Here is a 23,250-nt window from a genome sequence, read left to right on the forward strand (position 1 = left end):
GGGCTGTAGAATAATGTTGGGCCTTATGTATGAATTCTACTGCTTACTGGGCTGTCGAATTTAAAACGAGAGAGAAGAGATTGTCAAAGAAAAGATAGAAATTTCTTCTTCCTTGTGGTGCAGAGTATTTCATAGAAGAGAACGGGAATAAAAAAATGAAAGAAAAGATATTATATATTTTTATAATGTAATTTTCTCTCTAAAATTCAAAAAAAAATCAAGTAGAAAAAAGGTGTTTAACAATTTTGTTTTCCACTCTGTCCAAATTCAGTGGCGGAACCAGGAGTAAAAGTTAGGGGGGCTGAAATATTTTTTCATCTATACTTGCATAAATAGCTTACTCGATATGTATCATCATATTATCATTCAATCATGCATCTCCCATCCTATCACGCTAATAAGTCTTAATCGTTTTATAGCAGAAAAAACTTTCACAACAATAGCAATGACAACGGGTAAAACTAGAGCTAACTCAACCAGATGATAAACTAAGAGATATGCAGTGTGTCTGTGTGTCTTAACCGTCATGACAGAAAGATATCCTATACTTTGAAGTTCAGATTAATCTTTATCCGCTCTCACATCATAGATAAACTTGTCTAAGTCATTTGATAACAACTCCAGATCTAGTAAAGAGATATCCTTTGGATAAAATTGTGCAAGGCTAGAAAATTAATTCCTAAGATCCAAAGAGTAAATATAAAGTAGTAGCTCTATGTTTCCTTCTGTAAAACGGTTATCCATTTCTTGGGAAATAAGATCAATAAACTGTTAAATAAAAAAGTAATTAGTAAACAAGTTTTATAACAGTAACACTGAACATCTTCTAAAAATGTCTCCCATTCTTTTTCTCTTAATAGCTACAATTTAATTTTCATACTTCAAACCATTGTCATAGTATTTATAATATTTCGAGTTCTTTGTTGTAAAGCTTATGACAAATCACTAGTAATTGTGAAGAAAACTTTCATCAAAAGAACTCCACTAAGTTAGGGTAATGTCAATGTGTGCGTATGACTTATGAGAGCATGTCCAAAAGATTCTTCATATGGGCTCTTTAGCCAAATTTGAAGAATATGGAGATGAAATGAACTCCAACAAACTCCTGGCAGATATCGATAGAGAGCGCATGTAGGGAATATTGTTGGAGATAAGATATTGTGTAATTTACAGCTTCTTAAATAGTTAAGAGTTGATTGTTTATATTATTTTTAGAGAAAGGTTAAGGAGTTTGTATAAAATACTTCTCTATGATATTTATAATTCAGCGGGGGCTAAAAAAAATTATACTGACATCACACTAATTCAGCGAGGGCTAAAAAAATATACATTATTTTTTCGAGGTTAGGAGGCTCTAGCATCCCCTAACCCCCCTCTGGTTCCGCCACTGCCAAATTAGGGAACTGGATTCATCTTATAAATTTTCCGTTCACTTCTTTTCTCTTCTTTTTCTAAAAATCTCGAGTAGAGTTTAATTAACCTATTTATCCTAATAAATATAAATTTTAAGTCCCCTATACTGCAAATGCATAAAAATTTGGTTACACCCGTTGTTAAAAATTTGTATATAATCTATAAACTTGTTACACAAATCTCTTTATCGAGCGTGTTCACAAAGTATTTCGTCAAAATTTGCCATTATCAAAGTGTTATTTAATCACGTAACAAATCTTAACATCGTATAAAAACTCAATTAATAAATCAAACTCCCAGCAGTTTGTGACTGTTTCAACTTTCAAGTCATTTACCATGTCTCATACTTGACCTTACAGTTTCATTTCACATTATAAATTCGGTCCAGTTAAAAATTTTAAAGGATTTTTTAATGCATGAACGAGTAATGTCAAATGGAATACGTGTACTCAGATGTTCAATAAGTCATGGAATGAAGGCAGTGTTAAATGAAGGAAAGATTTCTTGAATAATGTAAGTAAGACTAAAATTTATCGGGAAGACATGCACAAAATGTTTTCAAGGTTTTACATTCAGGTTTGAATACTTCAATGTTCAAATAAGTTGACAATGCAGGCCCAAACAAGCAGAACTTTAAAAAAAAAAAAAAAAACTTATTATGGTGATAAACTGAAAACCTGTGTTGACTAATGCACTGCAAACTGGTACTTGTTCTGTGTATAAATTTCTCAGTACAATTGTACAATATCCCAAAATTTGAAACCATGTGAAGAGCCCTCCAAGGCTCCAACCATGTAGTCCCTCCGTTTCAATTTACATGTCCACTTTCAAGAAAATTTTTTGTTTCAAATTACTTGTCCATTTCAACTTTCAATACAAAATCATATTTCCAAAGTCAATTTTACACCACATATATCTTATTTATATTATCTAGATCAATCGCACTCCACATATTTTGATCATTTAATGCAATTAATTTGTGAACAACCACTTTTCTTAAACTGTGTGATTTTTTTAAAGTGGACATCTAATTTGAAACGGAGGGAGTACAAGTTTTTTAATACTCCCTCCGTTTCAAATTAGATGTCCACTTTAAAAAAATCACACAGTTTAAGAAAAGTGGATGTTCACCAATTAACTGCATTAAATGATCAAAATATGTGGAGTGAGATTGATCTAGGAAATATAAATAAGTGATATGTGGAGTGGAATTGACTTTGGAAATATAATTTTGCATTGAAAGTTGAAGTGGACAACTAATTTGAAACAATTTTTTTTTTGAAAGTGGACATGTAAATTGAAACGGAGGGAGTATTTTGTTTCTCTCTCGCTGTACTTATACTTAACGAAAATAGTTTTCTATGTTCAACATGGACAAATCTATTGATAATTTAAACTTGATAGAAATCAAGATAAAAATTTGATAGTAAATTATTAAGATTATTGTTTAAATTGATAACATATTTTGTTATTGATGTAAATTTCAAAAATCAAAATAATTCACTAAAACAAAAAAGACTTTTTAACATCTCATATTTGAACTTACAAATTAAAGTTAAGAGTCTCGAGAAAAGTCTCAGCCAAACATGCACATAACTAAATCCAATATCTTAAACGATGCAAAATTATACTCATATAATTAAATAGTTGCACTAATCTTTTTTATATAGAAATGAGTAATAATAACGAAAGAAATTTCAATTTGGAATTATGAGAGAAGTTTTGAGCAAGAATATAAAATTACTAAACCATCTTCAACCCAATCGATTTCAACCCAATCGATGACACCAAGGTGATGTAATTTTCACATCATTTTACTGTGAAGATCACACTACCTAAAAAGTTCACCCCCATCTCACTACAGTCACTAGTCTTAGATATAAGATTATTCTATCTCTATTAAATAAAAAATAATTGAAAATTTAATTATAGTCATGAGACCTCAAACTTGATCAATTTTGAGTTTATTCATAAATCATGAATTACTTTTAAAAAAAATCCAATTTTTGTATACAAGAATGAAGAATATTCTAGTTGAAATTTAGAATAAATAAAATTTTGAAATAAATAGTAAAGAAATACTTTTAAATTATTATTATTGGAAAGTTAAAAAATAGGAGAACATAAGACTCATATATTTTTTGTTTAACATATATAGGGGTATATTGGGCATTTGAAAAAAATTAAATTTGATGTAAAAGTCATATTAAATAAATATTGGACACCAAATTTGATGTTACCCATGCATATTACCCCATTTCAAGCCGTATTGGAGTAACTTCTTACATCAAAAATTACATTAATTTTGAATTTTGAAATTAAATTAAAGATGCTCTTATGATCAAATTCGAAAGAAGAAATTAAATATACGATAAATTGATAGAATAGAGAATTCTTTCTAAAAAGTATGAATTGCATGTGATATATAATGTATGAAATATAGTTGGCAGAGAGTTATTAAACAATTATTTATTATATATTTTACATATCATCCAATAATTTCGAACTAATTCATCACAAACGATATAATATTAATAATCGCATTTTTATTCATCAAACCTAATTATTATTAGAATATCTCGAAACGAATGTTGAAAGAATACCTACATATAAATCTTAAAAAAACACCAAGAGATCCTGAAAATAAAAACACACCTAAAAAAACCTCAAATGCGGAAAAATTGTTGACTAATTTTATTTTTCAAAATAAGGACTTGCCTTTTATTTTCCAAAATAAATTTTTGTTAAATAATGAATATAAAAAAATTTATGAAAGTATAATAAACCGTTTCTAAAAACAAGTTGCCAAACAGGCCGTTTGAATACAAACGAGGAAATTAATTCCGGCGCTATATATTGACAATAGTAGTAGCTCGCGAAATAATTATACAAAAGAAGCTCCTGACAAAAAAAAAAAATTATAAAAAGAAGCTTGCAGCATCTCCCACGCCTCCTTTTGACTTCATCATGGTAAGAATTTGCATAAAACCAAGACAGATACTCCCTCCTTCCCATTTTAATTGTCCACTTTGCTCAAATCACACATATTAAGAAAAATTAAATATGATATGTTGTTATCATTGTTATGCATTAATTATACAAAAACACTACTAAATTTTCATTCATTTTGTTAAACGGTTTTTCTATGGTGTGCCCATGGGCACATGCTAAGCGCGAAAATTTTTGTATTTGGGAGATTTTGATTGGCTCCTCTCTCTTGATAATGGTGGACCCCCCTGCAAATACACCAACCGCACCAATCAAAATCTCCCAAATACAAAAATTTCCTCGCTTAGCATGTGCCCATGGGCACACACTAGACAAACCGTTTGTTAAAAGTCAACATAGTTTGCATTGTAAATCATGAAAATTGTACATGCTAATAAATGTTAACATTGAAACTTGTATAAAATTGTATTGGACAAAGAAGTAGGACAAATAATATGGGAAATTTTTTCTTTGCAAAGTGGATTATTAAAATGGGAAGGAGGGAGTAAAGATTAGTATTCCCTCCGTCCCAACTCCCAAAGTTGTCATATTTCTTTTTTAGTCAAATTGATTAAATTTTGATCAAAAATTATAAATCAATCACTCATCATTTTAAAAAATTGAAAATTATATCTTAAAATAGATTAAAAGTTATTTTCGGTAACATATTTTTTTTATTTTGTTAATTGATACAATATTAATAAATTTCAATCAAACTTTAGTCAGTTTGACCGGCACAAAATCAAATGTGACAACTATTTTGAGACGGAGGGAGTATTAATTTTAATAATGAAATAATTTCCCCTGGTTTAGTTCTTAAATAAAAAAATTAAGTAGTTTTTAAAGAAACGGTTTGGCTAGTATGTGCCCATGGGCACATGCTAAGCGCGGAAATTTTTGTATTTGGGAGATTTTGATTGGTGTGGTTGGTGTATTTGCAGGGGGGTCCACCATTATCATGAGATAGGAGCCAATCAAAATGATCCAAACACAAAATTTTCCGCGCTTAGCATGTGCACATGGGCACATCATAGAAAAACCGTTAAAGAAAAAAATGCATTAGAAGTAAGAAGTAAACTAGTAGGTATGAATGATTAAACTATTTCGAAAAAAAGCCCAAGTCCTCAAACAAAAACCAGTCTTTTCGTCTTTTTATAAATGTTAAACAGAAGTAGAAGCCGACTTTTTAACAGAAAAAGTTGGAAGTGCTCGTGCCCAAACAGGCACATAATTTTAATTCCACCACAAAAAAATTAAAGATAACAGCTCCTAGTCTTGCACAAACTTAACAGTGTATGTTCAATTCAAAGCTATGTCGGTTTGTTGTTGTCAACATAGAACTGGAAGCTGATGTATGGACAGAGAACGAGGATGGAGGAGTCGATGAGCAGCCGTTAGATGGGGCATTACGTTACATGAATTTATTACCAGCTGCTTCTGGAGTAGGTTGTAATTTCAGTTATCATTTACTCCCTCCGTCCCTTTTTACTTGTCCGTTTTGAAAAAATAACGCATCTTAAGAAAATGTTAGTTGGATATCTAGTTTTCATACATATGTCTAATAAATGTAATGAATTAGATAGAGTTGTGTGTATATATATGTTAGTCAAACATTAGAAGTTGTTACTTTTTGAAAAAACATACAAAAAGTTGCTTTGAAAAAAGAAGTGAACAAGTAATTTAGGACAATTTTTTTTTTCAAATTGGACATGTAAAAAGGGACGGAGGGAGTATTCTATAAGCATGGCACCACATCATGCCCATTGACTTCAGGAGATGCGAGTTTTCAAGCAAGTGATGCCATCAAATTAAAGTCAAACATTATATTAGTCCTCGTGTTTTAGGCTTTTAGCTAATGGAACGTAGTAAATTCGATCCCATATGTTATACTCCCTCCGTCCCTTTTTATCTATCTATTTTGAAAAAAAAAACACATATCAGAATAATTGATTGTATAAATTTTTTCATTAAATACCTCTAATTAATATCTTGAAAATGGTGGAATACCCCTACTTTATGTCTTGAAAACATGAATTCAATCAAGTTTTAAATAAATCAAGCTTTGAAAATTGAAATTATGAAAAATATCATTAAATTAGTTTTGAAAGTATAAATGGACAGATAAATAGGGACAAATTTTTACTTCCAAAATGTACAGATAAATAGTGACGGAGAGAGTATGTTATCAAGCAATCCTCTCACATTTGGATTCAGTTCTGACTATATTTTGTACTGGATTATCTTACATGATCTTAATGAAAATTGATATTTTTTATGACTAATTTATGTTTATGTTATGTATTCTATAAAAGTTTATATCTTAAACTTTCAAAACTTTTGAAATTTTGAATATATTTTAGAATTTCGACCATGTTGTTCATCTATAATAGCAAAAGAGAGAAAGACTATTTAGTTAAAATTTTGAACATATAATTAAAATTATAATGAATGTCTAAAATATAATACATTCCTAGCAGCATATTTTGCGTAGACTAAAATTTTTGCTAGATTGTATTTGTCAAATTTTCAAATGTATGTAATAAAATTTCAAATAATTTATTATTATATTAAAGTAATAGATTATATTTAAAATAACTTATTAAAATAATAATAAAATAATATATTATATTTAAAATAACTTATTACAAACTGTCCAATCAAAACACATAATGCAATTTTTATAAATTAATAATATATTATTATTTTATATTATTTTAACTATTCATTTAATAGGAAATCAATATACTTATATAAAGGAGAAGCGAGGGGCGTGTAGGTGGTGCCTCTCACATCGCTACGTTCTATTTTTCTAATTTTATGAAATTTTTGGATGAAAAATATCAAAAAATTTCAGATTATTTAATTAAAGGAAAGAGCAGCACACAAATCTTTCTGCACCTATAAATAACCTTATAGGTTGTAGGGTTTTGGATCATCTAAACACAAACTCCTCTAAAGGAGAAGCGAGGGGCGTGTAGGTGCCGCCTCTCACATCGCTTCGTTCTATTTTTCTAATTTTCTGGAATTTTTGGATGAAAAATATCAAAAATTCGAAATACCTTTTTAGGTTCGGATACATTAGAAGCAAGTTTCAGATTCTGATTTTGTTTCGGTTCAAGCACCTTTTAAATGAAGGCTGTTTATACAGTATTAAAAAAAATAAAAGTTGTTGCAAACAAAGGTAGTTATAGATCGCTATGCAGGAGTCGACAAATCCAAACATAGGAGAAGAATATAGTCTTGACATGATATTGATGGATGATCACTAAATTAACAATTACTGATGTATGTTTGTTGGTTATTTTTTTATAATATTTGTTTTGTTCATTGGACGTGTTTGTTATTAATTTTTATATGATTTACACAGGATAATATTATTCATGCATTATCTATTTAATCCGTTCAATCAACTTTTAAGTGAAGACTGTTTATACAGTATTAAAAAATAAAAATTATTACAAATGAGGGCAGTTATAGACCGCTATGTCACGGATTTAAGTTGGATGTTTTTGTGCACAATCAATCCAAAAGAATTGGAAGAAGATGACAACATAAGAATATGATTACTTTTCAAAAAAACAATACAAGTAAAATTAAGATTCGTCGTGCTTTAAATTGTTAATTACGTGTAGAAATTTATTTTCATTTTTTCACCATGAATTATAGTCCAATTTTGCAATTTTATATATTAGTATTGGTATTACATCAAGATTTTTATAATATAAAATTTATTTGTTCCTGCAAATATTAATTTTGAATTATTAATATATTTTTTATAGACAGTTATAAAATTATTTTATTCTACAAATATTAATACTAAATCATTAATATAATTTTTTTTTATTGAATACTTAATATATACCACTGCATAAGCTTTTCCTTTTATGTCAGCTATCGTAAATCCCACTACAAGTGAATCATTTGAACCTATTTTATTTTCATTGTATAAAAACCAGACAAATATATCAAGGGTTTGTCTAGTGTGTGCCCATGGGCACATGCTAAGCACCAAAATCTATAATTTTGGTGGATTTTGATTAGTGTGGTTGGTGAATTTGCAGGGAGGTCCACCATTATAAAGAAGTATGAGCCAATCAAAATCCACCAAACTTATAAAATTTGGTGCTTAGTGTGTGCCCATGGGCACACACTAGAAAAACCGATATATCAATCAATGAAAATAGAATAACACATCCCCACAAACCACCTTTTCAAAGAATATCATCCGGCATCAATCCCCACCCGCCACTATCCTCAATTAAGTAAAACTCACCCAAAGCACTATCAATAAGATAATTTATTTAAATTTAAATTATAATATTTATTATTTCTTTTATCAAAACAAAATATCTAAAATTTGAAAACTCTAGTCAGTTGATAAGAAGTAATTTATATTCTTTCAAAAAAAAAAAAAAGAAGTAATTTATATCATATAAATAATTATATTTTATAAGAAATTATTTTATTTTATCTTTTCTAATTTATTTGTTCTAAAAAAAAATTATTTAATATTATAATTAATTAAGATGATAAAATAGCTGCTATTTGATTATTTGCTTTGAGTTAGACTTTATATTATTAAAATTTGTAAAAATTTAAAATTTAGTGCGCAATATCAATACAATAAAATTATTGATATGAAAATATAAGAAAATGAAATGACATTATTATTAAAAAAACACCGGGGAACATAACATTTGCCATTTCCTTTTCTTTACCAATCAAGTGGCATAGTCAACCCACAAAAATACAAACACATATTATTCCCCAACCACATTTACAAAAATTACTCCTACTCCTTTTCAGATATTTATTTTCCCCAATAAAAAAAATTAAAAATAGTGCCTTAAATATTCTTTTTACAAAAGTCAACTCCTCTCAACAATTCCTTTTCATCTGCTTCAAAACTAACACCTGCAGTTGAACAATCTCAAAGTTTCCCATTCCTCCCCTCCCACAACCAACCTATACACACAAACCCACACCTATACATACAAGCTTTGTGAGTATTTTTGTTTATAATTTCATGGGCAACGGAATAGGAAAATTCAACCTCTGTTTTGCCGGAGACGCCGGAGAAATTTCCCGGCGACATCACGATATAGCTATTTATCTGTCTAATCCACTTGATGAGGGATTGGGTCATTCTTTCTGTTATATCCGGCCCGACCCATCTCGTCTTTCCTCTTCGAAACTGTACTCCGATGACTTCCCGCCACTTTTCCGTACGATTTCCGGCGCTTCGATCAGTGCTAATACGTTCACTCCTCTGTCTACATTAATTGACCCTTTTTTGTATAATAATTGTACACTTGATAAAGCTTCTTCCTTTGAAAGCTCGGAGTCTTTTGCTGCAATTCCGTTGCAGCCCATTCCCCGGAATGTAATTCCGGCGGTTCGGTCAGGCCCAATTTGTAACAGCTCCGGGATGTTATTCGGGTCGGGTCCAATTGAAAGAGGGTTCTTGTCGGGTCCAATTGAGCGGAGTTTTATATCAGGGCCTTTAGAGAATCAGTCTGAACAGTTGCTGAGGTATAGGCCTAAGTCTAAGAAATGGGCTTTTATGAAAATTATTAAGAGGGCTATTTCAAGATCAAATCTTTTGCCTATCGGTAAAGATAAAGAAGTTGATTGGGGGCAGAATGGAAATCTTGATAATTTTACTATGAATAATAATAATAATAATTTGAGCAGTCAAGCTAGTTTAGTCGATGATGATGTTGAGGATCATGAAATATTTGATGGTCGAAATGTGCAGTGGGCTCAAGGGAAGGCGGGTGAGGATCGGATTCATGTTGTGATCTCTGAGGAACATGGTTGGGTTTTTGTTGGAATTTATGATGGTTTTAATGGTCCTGATGCTACGGATTATCTTTTGAGTAATCTTTACTCGAATGTTTATAAGGAGCTTAAAGGCTTGCTATGGAATGATAAGTATGATGAGAATGAAGAGAAATGTTCTTGTGGAGGAGAAGGTGATTTGAAGAGAAAGAGAGGTGAGGATAGAGAGAGGAGCTGGAAGTGTGAAAATGAAATGCATAGATTTGAGACTTCAGAATTTCCGAGTTGTGGTTCAAATGGAGTAGGGAACACTAATCATTCGGATGTTTTGAGAGCACTTTCAGAGGCCTTGAGGAAAACAGAGGAGGCATATTTGGAAATTGCTGATATGATGGTTATGGAAAACCCCGAGTTAGCTTTGATGGGATCATGTGTTTTGGCAATGTTGATGAAGGGCGATGATGTTTACTTGATGAATGTTGGAGATAGTAGAGCTGTTTTAGCTCAAAAGGTTGATTTGGAACGAATAAGTGAGGAAACTTTGAGTGATCTTGACAGGATTGATGTTGATGAATTTGGCAGTTTCACTAGCTTGGCTTCATCGCAGTTAACTGTGGATCATAGTACATCAGTGGAAGAGGTGACATTTTATTTCCTTTGTTCCATTTTACCATTGCAATTTTCCCTGGCCTTTTCAATTGTCTAACTTTTTTTATCACTAACTTCTTCAGGAAGTTCAAAGGATTAAAAGTGAGCATCGGGATGATTCCTCAGCTATAACAAAGGATCGGGTTAAAGGTTCGTTGAAGGTTACTAGAGCTTTTGGCGCTGGTTTTCTCAAACAGGTATACTAGATGTTTTCACCTTGTGTATCTGTTTTGTGCTTGACCTAGGAAACATGAATTGCAGATATTCCTTTTGATTAAATATGATATATGATCAATCATCTTGTTAATGACTTATTAAGATGAGAGTTAGATTACAGTCTGAAATTTATACCACACCTTAGTCTATAAAAATTGTTCGACTGCAATGTCTGCTTATGCATTTGTTGCATTTGTTTCTTAATCATCGTTCACTGTTTAATTTTGCAGCCGAAATGGAATAATGCATTGCTAGAGATGTTCAGAATCGATTATGTAGGAAACTCCCCCTACATTAGCTGTTCCCCTTCACTCTATCACCACAGACTTGGTCATAAAGATCGATTCTTGATTCTATCTTCCGATGGACTCTACCAGTACTTCACAAACAAAGAAGCAGTCTCTGAAGTTGAAACTTTTATAGCATTGTTCCCCGAGGGAGATCCTGCACAACATCTTATAGAAGAAGTACTGTTTCGAGCTGCTAAAAAGGCTGGTAAGATAATCTAATAAGCAAATTTAGCAAACAAGTTGAGATCAGTGTCAACTAAATTAAGATTCACATCTTCAAACACACTGAAGTCCTTTAACATGTAATGCAGGTTTGGATTTTCATGAGCTGCTAGATATTCCACAAGGTGACAGAAGAAAATACCATGATGATGTATCAGTTATCATCATCTCATTCGAAGGGAGGATATGGCGTTCATCGGTGTAAATATCGTTTAATTCATTAATTTTTCGATCTTAGTAGAGATACATAAACCCTAGAAAGGAATCAAAGAAGCCAGTTAGTGTGTATTATAGCATACAGTTAGTCTTAAGATTAGTGATACTTCACAAATGAGCCTGCTGAGATGTGTTCTGTGTTGGCACACTCAACTCAACATACCTGCTTTTGTAATGAAAATTTTATGGAGAGTGGAACATTTTTTCATTTCTTAATAATATCTTGAATTTAGTGGGTTTTTTATGCTCTATATTCTGGTTCACAAGTTGTAATAATTGGAAAAAGAATAAAATAAATAAAAAGAGAAGTTAAATCTTCTAAGTTCTCATAAGTTGAGTTTGAAATATTCTAGATGCTAGTGATACTTTTGTTGTTTAGTTATTTCTTTTGTGATGGAATGATGATAGTGGGAAGGCAAGTCAACTTGTCGAATAATTAAGTTGCTCCACACGTATTGCAATTAGACACCTCTAGTTGACTAAAATCCATATCTATATACAATGCAATTACTCCTCCGTCTCATTTTAGTTGTCACATTTGGTTTTGTGCCGGTCAAATTGACCAAACTTTGACCGCAATTTATTAATATTTTATCAATTGGAAAAATAAAAAAAAATATATCATCAGAAATAACTTTTAATCTACTTTAAAATGTAATTTTCAGTTTTTTAAAATAATGAAGGAGTGACTTGTAATCTTTGGTCAAAAGTTAGTCAATTTGACCAACAAAAAAGGAAATGTGACAACTAAAATGAGACGGAGGGAGTATTATTTATAATCTATTTCGGAGGCGTGGTTCCTGCTCGTAACGATCATGGGATAAGGATTTTTTTATTTTTTTTTTAAGAAGAAGAAAAAGATTAATTTTGTAATCCGATTTGTAATATCATGAATGTATTAATATTTCTAACTAAAATACTATAGATAATTATTTTTTATTATGTATGAATTTATGAGTAGCGATTAAATTTGTGATAATAATTTATTAAGTTTGATAAAATGTGCTTTTTCGGGGTCCTTTCACCGAATGAGTTCAAGATATCGTGAGATTTTTTTCATATTATATTATGTTTTGAGAGGACTGTAGTGTCCTAAAATTTGACTTACTTTACTGTTGATATTTGATGGTACTCTCAGATTCGTGAATTTTTTGTACTGCTTTGTGCTTATCATTTTCATTCTTCGTAAATGCTAACTCGTAGTTTTAAATTAAATATTAATATCATAAGATTAGTGCGAGGCTTTTTTAATAAAAACAATTTAGTTAATCATGAATTTATTATGTCTTGGAAAATTTATATATTTTAATTTCATTGAATATATCAAATTGATCAAATTGAAGTAGTGTATTTAATTGAGATTTGTTAAAAAAAAATTAAATGAAATTCAGGTATATATTATGTGTTAGAATTTTGAGATATTCAATTAATATTTTAAATTATCCTACAAAATCTGATAATACTCATTTACGATTTTAAATTATGTTCGAAAATTCACTAATATTTAATTGAGAGTATTTAAAATTCATTGAATTTGACAGTATTCAAATGTTAGCATGAAATGATGGAGTTTATGAGATTTTTCAGTTGTAATTTATGTTTTTTTTGAAATCTTGTCATAATTCACGAAATTTGAACTATTTTGCTTAAATTTAAGTACTTCACGTCGATATTTTACTTAGAATTCGCTAGATTCGACATTTTAATATATTAAAATTCTTAAATTATTATTAATCTACTTAAATTTCAATTAAATACTAACTCTTAAGTTAAATCTCATAAATTATTATACTCCTAGAATTTCCTTTTTAGAATAAACAAGGGAAGAGGCCAAGAGGGTATACACCTAGGGTTGTCATCAGGGCGGATCTAGAATTAGTTTTTATAACAAATAAATTTTCGAAAAACATCTATATATTTTCATATTTTCAGGGACACTTATATAATTTTGAAAATTTTGGAATGATAAAAAAACGCCAAATTTTTTTTAGGAGGGCACGTGTAGCCATGCCTCTTAGTACATACACCACCCCCGATTGTCATAATATTAAAACATGCATTATAAACTCGGGTCAAGAAAACAGTAAACGCGCATTTGATTTTCGTAGGATCTTACTTACAGACTTACAGTAATTTAGTTGATCCGGTCCATCAACTTGAGCTGCAAGCAAGTTATTAGCAATGAATTGAGTAATTAAGTAACTACCCACCATGAATTTGATTGCCCGAAGAGATTTCAGATCAACCTTCAATAAATTTAGTCTGAATATATATTTTCAAAAATATCTACAAAGTTGTGTACGAGGTCAGAAACCTAACAGAGTACATAGATAGAGGCTCTAGATGTATCAGTACAAAAACGAATAGATAGTCAAGCTAAGGGAGTAACAGTCACAGAATAAATGTGCATGCATGACCATGACATGAGTAACTAGCTTCACGTCTTTGACTTGTTGGGCTGAATCGGTGTTGTTTCCGTGTAAAGAATTTATATAAACACATTATTAATGTGTTTATATTGTATCTTACAAATTTGTCAAATGGATGCCAATATCCATGTTCCTTTTGACCTAGGCCTGTAAATGGATCGGATATCCGATCCGACCCGATCCGATCCGTGGTTAAATAAATGGATATGGATCCTTATTAAAAAAATCCGATCTGCTAATAATCCGATCCGATAATAATCCGGTCCGATAAAGAATGGATATGGATATGGTCAAATCCAATCTGTTAACGATCCGATCCGATTCATGCTTAACTATATTATATATTATATATTATATATTATATATTATATTGTATTATAATATAATATATTATTATTAATATATTACATACAAAATAAAAATTTCTAAAGATACAAGACAAAACCCTAGATCATATCTTCTTATAATCGATCAGCCGCTCCTAATTCTTGACATGGCTATCACTCTTGTTATCCGGTTAATCTAATAATCAATCTTCTTTTATGTAGAGTAAGTATAAACACAGGAGCTAACTCTTTCACTTAAAACCTCCTCAATCACCTGGTTCTGTATTTAAGACATATTTATCGATTTTAATCCTTATTAATAGAGGAGCAAATCATAATTTGCTTCCTCCAAAAGTATTAAGCAACTTATTTATTAATTTTCTATTTACTTGATAAATTCTGTGTTGAAGTTTTTATAAGAACAACCAACAAAGTTTTTATTAAATACTGCTTTATTAGTTTTTTTTACATATTACACTAAAGTTTATGAATTAATATAGCTAGAAAATATCACTTTTTTTTTGTATGGAAGTTCAAACATTGTTCACGGTGAAAAAATATATTTCATAATTTTTAGTGGATCGGGGCTCCGATCCGATTATCCATGATCCGAGTGGATCGGATATGGATTGACTTGTAAAATATCCGACTCCTGATCCGATCCGATCCGAATCCGATAAATTTAAATGGATTAGGATATGGATTTAGGTAGATCCGATCCAAATCCGATCCGTTTACAGGCCTATTTTGACCGGCACTATCCTATTTAATGGAGAATGGTAAAAAGTTTTTCCTCTTTTAAAATAATAGAATTGGAGTTCTAATATTTCAAGACTCTTTTTGCTTATGTATAAAAAATAAGGATTTTGTTATTAATTTTAGTTATACATTATTTCTGGATGAAAAGTTCATGTCATAATAGATTATAGTTAAATAATTGCTTAGAAATAAAATTATAAAGTGTAATACAAGTTAAACAATCGGAAACAGTCAAACAACTAGTTTCCAACTTTTACAAATTCAAATTTAAACTACGGTTTACTATGTTTTACCGGTGATCATGATTTTTTTGACAAAAATAGTCAAACAGTTTTAGACATTTTGTTTACTTAACTTAAAAATAAAACACAAAAGCCCAGTCTATTCTTGCGTGATTATATATGTATGTGAATATTTAAATTTCAATTTTGATACACCAACATGAAAAGAATATCAAAACACACCACGAATATGATCAAGAATATAAATTTTATTTTGTTACACCGAAAGTACATGAATGTAGATCTAGACGGGGTACAAGTGGGGTTTAATAGGATCGGGGCAGAGCCTAATGAGACTGAGGTCAAGTTTTGGCTCTTAGCCTAGTGAGACTGGAGTCAAGTTTTGGCTCTTAATCGTCGAGGTGGATTGAGTGGAGATGAAAATGGATCTAGATAGGTGATGACACATACAAGATGGTGACTTAGGTATAATTTCTCTTGATTTGTATTTTAATTTTAATTTTAATGATTTGTATTTGAACAATTTGCCTGTATAAATATATATATTACAAATTTTTACATAATTGTATGCAAATATAAAAAATTAATATATATTTCAAAATAACACAAAAAATTATATTTTTAAAATATATTTTGATTAAAATTTATTATTATATTTATATTAAATATACATGAAATCTACACAAAAAGAATACAACATGTTGCGAAAAGGATATAATTTTAGTTAAATACACAAATCCTAAACAAGTTCTTCCAGGGCTTTTCAAATATAACTCATTACTCTCACAAACAAAATCACTTGAATTACTGCCAGAATAACAAATATTTGCTTACACGAAATATTTCAGCTTCTTTAAAATGATGATTTTCCACCCGATATTAGGATACATCGAGGGATAAAACTTCATAAAAACCAGTAGGCAACTGAATGTTCACTTATGAGACTCTGTCACAAGTAGGATTGCAAGGATAAGGGCAGTCGATTTGTTGCACTATTTTATCATTGAAGTACCAGTCGCCTACAGATTCTGCAATACTCTGTCCAAAAATATAACAAAAAACAAAGATGAGAATGTCAATGTGTCATGCAAGACGCACATAAAAAGAAGAGGATGCCATCTAAATATCTATATATAATATTAAGAGACACTTATGTGCCGAATCCTTTGACTGATATATGGACATTTAAGAATTAAGACCACCCGAGGAGTCGAGGACCAGGTAGTTTGCAAAAATATGTGAAGAGAGAAACATGGAAGGAGAAATTAGAAAATAGAAGAAGATGCCTCAATTAAAGTTCTTTGCAAAATCATGTTTAATTTGAGTTGTATTAATACTTTTGCTGCAAAATTTGACATGTTGCGCTTCGAGTTTTCCAGAATAGGGATATGATCCCATGATCCTAATTTAAGAAACTTCAGGTCCAAAATTTGGAGGAAGTAAAGCAGATAATTGTCACTAGAAGTCTCATTTCCAGAGAGGGAACAACAAAACGGTATATAACACAGCTTTACTTGCCTTGTTGTTAATTTTTGGAGCAGCAGGACCATGCCATGTCTCAGCCAATGTCTGGCAATGGACAAAGCATGAATTTATGAACACTCCTCCATTAATTTGTAGAAAGTCACTCAGTGCCTTCAATAATGAATTTCGGAAACCTGTATATTATGAAACACTCATGTCTGTGAGTCAGTCCAGTATATCAGCATATCTAAAGGAACTCTTACATTCCACCTAGAAGGCATTAGCTTATCTCTATAAGCAGGCTAAATAGGAGAGAACTAAATATTATCAGAGTCAGTGTTGTCTAGCATACAAAGGACTTGTAGGCTACCATGGGGAATTCGAAATAATCACAACTATTGTATGTAATTAAAACCTTTAGATAATTTCGATGCTTTTTCATAATATGTGTTTTCTTCAAACAGCACTAGTTGCTTGATATTGGAGTTGTAGGCTACCACAGGAAATTTGAAATAATCACAACTATTGAATGTTATATGTAATTAAAACCCCTAGATGATTCCAATGCTCTTTCATAATATGATTTTTCAAAACAGCACCAGTTGCTTGATATTGTCAGTCCATTATAGTTGGATTTTTCCCACATTCTAATAACTATTGAAGAGCATTTAAAGTCTCTTACATTGCCTGTGTTATTCATAGACAGAAACCTTGTCATATTTAGCCAGCAGATAATGTTAGCTCTATAAGTTAGTAAGCAATACATCACCTTGTAGGATTCCAATTTGTCTGGGACTGCAGCTGTGGATATTAAGCCTGCACTTGGACCAATCTCCACCTAAATCTGATGAAAGTGGCACTAATATGTTCGGTATCTGAAATAACAGTAATTATATACATACGTGATGGAAAAATTGTCCTGACAAGTTACGCAAGCCACAAGAAATATTACCTGCCAAGAATCATAAGCTGAATTGACAAGGAAAACTGGTGTCGTGATGCTACTTGTGAATTCTTGAGGAAAGAAACACTGATTTTGCTGTTTATAATACAAATAGGGCGTCCAATGTTACATAGTCCGCAGTTGATAGCAACATAGGATAGTAAATTTAATGGAAGGATATTTAGATGAAAATTCTAAAGAAGTTTACCTTCAACGGATCCTTTTTTGCAACACAATCCTTATTCAAACTTTTTGACACACCCTGATATCACAGATTTACATTGAAAAAAAACATTAAATTATACTATTTATAATTATTGAAGTTAATGCATGCATTAATTACATATAATCAAGTATGAAAAAAAAAGTATATAGCCATTAGCCAATATTAAAATTTGTATTTTGATCTTCACCATTTGTTTACTCATAACCTAATGAATTTAAAAGTTCTAGGTTCTATGTTTAAAATTGGTTCTAAATTGAACCTAACCCTATACATTATACACATATACCTGTATTATAAATGAGAATAGTATATACGGTGCAATATTGAACAGAGCAAGAACCCTTTGTAATGAACATTATCCAGTTCGCTACTAAAACTTGACAATAGCACTTCTCATGTCATAATTTGGATGATTGAGTACTTGTCATGTTAATGAGATGCAATACTACGTTGAGTTAAAACTAGACAAGCGGCCTCTCGTCATATATTCAATAGTGAATCCTCTTAAACTCGGATAAAGGAAGACATAACATAAAGAAAGAATGGGCATAATTGTTGAGACTCAACCTGAAGTTCAACAACATCATGAAAAAATGACTCAATGGTGTGGTTTCCAGCAATATCATTTCTGAAAAAGCAAATAAATAATCAAATTACAAGAGGATGCATAAAGTTATTCCAGCTTGAAAATTAAAGATTCAATAAGATACAGTTAAACATATTGTGCAGGATTAAAGATTAGTATTTAAGTTAATATATGTTTGTGCATGCAAGCTCAAGCTGAAAAACACACTCATTGAGGAAAAAGCCTGCATCCGAAAGACACTTGACTTTGGCATTCTTGGGCAAGATATCGCGAAAATCATCACAGTGAATGAGAGTTGCCAAACCTCCAGCCGAGCATCCTGTCAGAAGAGCCTGCCAAGTCATAAGCACAATCATCTTTTGTTTCATTGCAGAACAATATCTTTAAAAACAGGATATGTAAGGTATAAAGTATAAACAGATAATATATTATATAAACCTATTGCAAATGAATGACTTGATATAACAGAATTAATGTGGTATACTATAGGTTGATACATAAATCAGAAGATTGTATTTGACAAAAATAATACAGTAATTGGTTATAGAATTATATCCCTAACAGAGGATACTCCAGGGAAAAAGATGAAGTTTTAGAAACTTGACATTTGGAATTACATGCTAATTCAATTACCTGTCTAGCGTTCGACATTCCTAGTGAAAGGAGTTCGTCTGTGGCTGCTTCCCAGATTAATTGACCGCGGAAGAAAAGTTGTGTACTATTCTGTAGCATTTGAGTCAGAAAACATCCATAAGTTACAAAGAGAAAATAATTGTTACTTAACCTAAAAATGGAATATCCAATGCTGTTATAATAATTTTTTTTTTTTTAAAGTATGGAGTTTCCAACCAAATAGTTATACCCACATCAAACTCACTCTCCGGGCGACCAGCAAAGGATGCACCATCACAATAACGTATCACGACTTTGTTCCAGCTAAAAAAATCTGAAAGACAGCGCCTTTATTCTTTTGAGACCAAGAATAAAATGATATATACACGAGAAGACTACGTCTCAAGGGACAAAAGTGTTTGTGCCATGAATCTATTGCTAAAAAAGAGAATTTACAACACAAACGAAGGATGCAAAATCCAACAATACAAAAAAGAATTCTATGTGCGACTCAAAACCATAATTATAATAGATGGACTGGAAGGAAAGTCTAACCTGGCAGAACTACAACGACCTGAGAATTACATATTAATTTGTATTAGTCTGTATAGATGGCCTCCTAAGCGACTTTGATCAAGCAAAGGATTACCATGACTTAGGGCTGTAATTCGAGTCGAGCGGCTCGCGAGCTCGCCCGGCTCGAACTCGTTTAAGTGGGCTCGGCTCGGCTCGACTCGTTAAACGAGCCGAGTTCGGGTAAAGATTTCGGCTCGTTTAATTAAACGAGTCGGCTCGACTCGACTCGTGAAATTAAACGAGCCGAGTTCGGGTAGAGGTTTGGGCTCGATTAAGTGTAAAATTATACGAGCTGGCTCGCTCGGCTCGTTAAAACCGGCTCGTTTAGCTAAATGAGCCGGCTCGACTCGACTCGTGAAATTAACCGAGTCGAGTTCGGCCAAAGATTTAGGCTCGATTAGCTAATCGAGCCGGCTCGGCTCGGCTCGATTAAAGTTGGCTCGAATTAGGCTCGGCTCGAAACTCGCCCGGCTCGACTCGAATTACAGCCCTAGGCATGACTACTACCAACAATTTTATGGTTTTACACTTGCATGTTTTATGTCAACAGAGATCCTAAAGCTTTTAAAGGTATTTAGCTGTGAAATTATGACGAGAACTACACTTCAGTAATAACTTTTGACAATCAAACATGAACTGAAGTGTATAAATACCTACCGCATGGTCTCTTTATATCGAAATGGAAACAAGTTACCACTTGCCCGATATGATTAGTCACCATGCATAAATAGTTCCCAACTCTTCAATCAGAATACTTTAAAGTCTTATAAGCAGTGACTGGCTGACTGCATTGATTCTCTTTTTTCTTACTAAGATTAGTTCTACTCAATCAGATAACGAGTTTCACCACTCATGGTCGGTACCAATTTGTAGATATGTTTCACATTTGAATATTTCACCATCAGATAATGGAGCGCACATGCACAGCCATATCTAGACTTAAGTAACTTGAACGTTTTAATCTTAAGTTCTATATAAACTGTTGCTAGATCTGAAGCAATTTTTACCAGGATTTTGGGATGGGTCAGAGCTTAAAATTCCAGGAAAATTAACTTCCTGTTCCATGTACTTTGAAGAACCAAGATTGGTGGCCTTCCTCTCAGAACACGACGCTATTGAATTGCACCAAGCTCCACCCTACAAAGTGGTGAGGAGAACTGATGAAATTTTATTCTGAATATTGAAGGTAGCCAAAACCAAGAAAGTCATACATGCGTTTGACAATTTATATCACACAGAAGGAAATTAACTCATTCAAGCCCACATATAACATATTAGCTTGCCGAAGTACAGCAGGAGAAAAATAAGAAAAGAAAAAAGGAAAAGGTACACGAGAACATGGTGACATGTGAAACATCAAATTAAAAAAGGAAACAAGTTACTTGAAACGGTTCTAAGGACATTCGCTCCCACAGGATGTATCAAAGAAAAGGTTTCTTTCACTTGTTTATACATGTCAAGATTTTTATAGTGGAGCTTAATTTTTTGAGTGCGGAGTCTGTTTGACTTTATGCATATGTATGATCAGTGAAGAGTCCATTTGAATTGTATCCAATTAAGCTTCCCACCACAAATCACTATTTGGAATATATACAAAGTGTATGTCTACAAGCTCATAGGAATAACATTAATGTAACAACATCTGCAGGCATTTTAAGACAACATATTATCTGTATCGCATACATAAATGAATCAGAAGCAAAACACAATTTCTTTTCCAATGAAAATTAAGATTTTAAAATTAAAGGCCACATAACATCACAAGCATTGGTGGATGCACTCTTGTGCATGGTATGTCAAGTGACGCACAATTATTTTCAAGGAAGGGGATTTTTTCTCTTACAGCTTGTACAAAGTGGGCTTGTTTCTTCATTTCCAACATCTTCATCTCTAACATCCAACTTATGCATAAACAAGTTACAATTTGGTTCTTCAACTTGTTGTCCAGAGCACATCTGATTTGTCACAACTTGTTTATGAAGAAATAAGAGTTGTGGATTACAAGTTTGTGAAATTGTCAAAGAGAGATCATGCTTTACTATATTAATTGCATTTCATTCTCTTAATGACAAAACTTAATCAGAGAGAAAGAATGAAACTAGTGCTAGTGTGTCTGGTGAACCAAAAAAAACATATATGACAAACATTAGAGTCCTCTTGATTAACCTTATAAATTAGTTACTGCTTGATGTTGTTGCAAGTTATTGTAATGACTTGTATGTAAAAGTAATTTAATTAGACAAACATGGTCTGCTGATTCAGTCAAACCGATAACCTTTCTCAAGAAAGTAAATGCAGTTCTTCACATTCAAAGTTCAAAGGAAACTCAAGAAATAATTGGGGTAATCTTACTAGTTCAATAAAACAGAGAGAATTATCAAAGAAACTGTAGTGAAAGAATAATAACAATGAAGGGCTTAAATAATAAAGCGCAAATAGCAGCAAGACACCTGAAGATGAAGAAGCCAGTTACGTGAGCCAGATCCAAAACCCTTTTGAAAATGATATCCCGGAAAACTCCCATCCAAGCAAACTGCAAATTACACAATTAAATTTGAACTAGTTGTTTTTAACCGCTCTAGTTAAAAAGCTACATAAATTGAAAGCAGGTGACTTGTATAGATGAAACCGAATCACTAGTCAACTGTTATAACATATATCGATAATTCTGCTCTAATTAAAAGCTACTTCAATTGAAAACATAGATTTATAACTCTAAAAGCTATGAAATTATAAAATCACTAGTGATTTGTGTTACGGTGATCAATATGCAAATGATCACCAGTCATTTGCATACAATCACCGTCCTAACTAACACAAATCACTAGTGATTCTAGTTATACGACAACAAGGATTACAGGCTCCAGTGAGGTTGGCATTGCGGAGCAACGTAAGTGGGACCAAATCACTAGGCGTGTCACTTGTCGAAAGTGCGGGACGCCTGGTATTGTTTCGTAAAATTAAGAAAAGTGAGAGGCCCAACACCAACAAGACGGCGAATACAGAGACGACGGCGACAGCCCGGTTCCATTTACGCCACCGCACGGTCCGGTGATGGTTGATGAGCATAGTTTGGAGATTTGACGACATTTGTAGTTGCTTGGCAAAGGGGGTATCATATACGATGAGAATCAGTCAATACAGGGTTACAATCTAGTGAAATAATTCTGCTGTTGAATGAATCTGGATGATAGATAGACTTGTTGAATTGTGCACTGTACTCTTAAACAGTTAAACTTGGAGACGAATTCAGTTTGTCAGGATGTTGCGGTCAGACTTTGAGGTGGCTTCTTTAAACCTTTACTTCAAAGTT

General features: G+C 31.9%; 2 protein-coding genes across 2 annotated transcripts; one reads left to right on the plus strand and one right to left on the minus strand.

Annotated features, from left to right (window-relative positions):
- Positions 1–9,253: 9,253 nt before the first annotated feature.
- Positions 9,254–12,013, plus strand: LOC108210844 (probable protein phosphatase 2C 23). Its single transcript, XM_017382278.2, has 4 exons — positions 9,254–10,822; positions 10,914–11,027; positions 11,277–11,541; positions 11,648–12,013. Exons 1-4 carry the CDS (start codon positions 9,428–9,430, stop codon positions 11,761–11,763), a joined length of 1,890 nt encoding a protein of 629 aa, XP_017237767.1. The 5' UTR covers positions 9,254–9,427; the 3' UTR covers positions 11,764–12,013.
- A 4,300-nt stretch (positions 12,014–16,313) lies between these two features.
- LOC108212118 (pectin acetylesterase 5-like) lies at positions 16,314–23,237 on the minus strand. Its single transcript, XM_064090638.1, has 12 exons — positions 22,796–23,237; positions 22,388–22,470; positions 20,945–21,074; positions 19,616–19,695; positions 19,383–19,472; positions 18,957–19,081; positions 18,731–18,791; positions 18,146–18,199; positions 17,947–18,033; positions 17,764–17,869; positions 17,049–17,188; positions 16,314–16,568 (listed from the first exon to the last, which is right to left on the minus strand). Exons 1-12 carry the CDS (start codon positions 23,025–23,027, stop codon positions 16,467–16,469), a joined length of 1,290 nt encoding a protein of 429 aa, XP_063946708.1. The 5' UTR covers positions 23,028–23,237; the 3' UTR covers positions 16,314–16,466.
- Positions 23,238–23,250: the final 13 nt, after the last annotated feature.

This window comes from Daucus carota, chromosome 3 (assembly GCF_001625215.2).
Source record: "Daucus carota subsp. sativus chromosome 3, DH1 v3.0, whole genome shotgun sequence".
Classification (NCBI taxonomy): domain Eukaryota; kingdom Viridiplantae; phylum Streptophyta; class Magnoliopsida; order Apiales; family Apiaceae; genus Daucus; species Daucus carota.